General features: G+C 42.1%; 1 protein-coding gene across 2 annotated transcripts in view; it reads left to right on the top strand.

The window, feature by feature from the left end:
* slc12a2 (solute carrier family 12 member 2) overlaps positions 1–1398 on the top strand; it is a 70954-nt gene that overhangs the window by 59848 nt on the left and 9708 nt on the right. For both annotated transcript variants that reach the window (XM_014015140.1, XM_014015138.1), the window contains exon 25: positions 226–312. In XM_014015140.1, coding sequence (XP_013870594.1) covers positions 226–312 — 87 coding nt within the window. The remainder of the gene's footprint in view (positions 1–225; positions 313–1398) is intronic.

Genomic DNA, 1398 nt, shown 5'->3' with positions numbered 1-1398 from the left:
ATATATATATATTCCAACACTTGGCTCCTTTAAAGGTAATTACTCGTGTATGCAGCGTTCCACAGAAGTTCAGGAAAACCCGGCGCTACCTGCTTTCACTGAGTTATTTAAAACGGTTAGCTCAGTCTTTCAGAATGACTCGGTGATCTTATCTCAACATTCTTCCCTGCCTGGATGTTTCCCTTCGTCTCATTTGTTGTTGTTGTTTTTTGTCTCTTTATGCAGGATGGCAACTCTGCTCAGCAAGTTCAGGATAGACTTCTCAGACATCACTGTACTGGGAGACATCAACACCAAGCCTAAAAAGGAGCAGTAAGTTGTATTTATTACACAAAAATAAATTCAATCAGTCATCATTTTCCAGTTCACCCTCAAGGACGACATTTCTAGCTGAGCTCAGTGCAGAACCTTGTTTACACCTGATGCCTGCTTTTACCTGCAGCTTCATGTAGGCCAATTTATTTATTTTAAACGTGAAAGTCAGTCATTTCAAATATAAGCTGTAGGTTTTCCTTCTAATTTTATTTACCACTTTTTGTTGTATATCAGATTAGTTATGGTAGTCAAACATTAAATTTAGAAAACCTTTTGCAAAAAGTCTTCAAGTTGTAGTTAATAATTATTGAGTGGGGTCTTGAAAGGTTATATATGGTAACTGTGATAATCTTACCTGTTGTAGATGTCTCTTTACACAGCCTCAGATTGGAAACCCAAACTTGATTTTGGTTTTAGCCCAAGTGAACTAACGGCTTGCTCATCTGTCCAATCAGGATTCAACTCTGTTTCTCCAAGCTGAGCTTGTTCAAAAAGCTTTTTTCAACAGATAAAATATTAGTTATTTATAGGGTTGGGTACCGAAACTCGGTTCTATTATGGCACCGGGGCGAACATCCACAGTAGTACACTGACCGAAACACATCTCTAACTTCGGTGCTTTATTTCGGTGCCTCAAAGAAAGCTGTTAATTTGAGCCCTCTGGTGTTCACTGTTAACAGTGACAGCCGCGGCACACAATCTCCATGGACTCTCTTGTACGCGGTTTGACTCGGCTCGGTCTCGGCCCAACTCCACAGCCACGCTGTCTCAGAACCTCCTCTCCGATGGTTCGGGTAGAAGCGAGTACAGCACGCTTATGATTTTGACATCAGCAGAATTTTGCTCGTGGATTAACTCTTGGACTGACAGCAAATTTCCTCCTGGAGAGAGCTGCCTTTTTTTAATACGAGCACGCGGCGCGATACGACGACATGGTGAAATAAAACTGCCTTTTTGGGAAAGGCAGAACTTTTAAACACTTCCTGGAGAGAAGTGAGGGAGACGGAGCTGAGCAGATCACGGCAGGTTTTCAGCATAATGGCCAACACGGTTACACAAGCACTTCGCTAAACAGCACCGTGA

This window comes from Austrofundulus limnaeus, unplaced genomic scaffold (genome assembly GCF_001266775.1).
Source record: "Austrofundulus limnaeus strain Quisiro unplaced genomic scaffold, Austrofundulus_limnaeus-1.0 Scaffold123, whole genome shotgun sequence".
Lineage (NCBI taxonomy): Eukaryota > Metazoa > Chordata > Actinopteri > Cyprinodontiformes > Rivulidae > Austrofundulus > Austrofundulus limnaeus.
The sequence above is the reverse complement of the archived record's forward strand: the minus strand, read 5'-3'. Positions and strand labels throughout refer to the sequence as shown.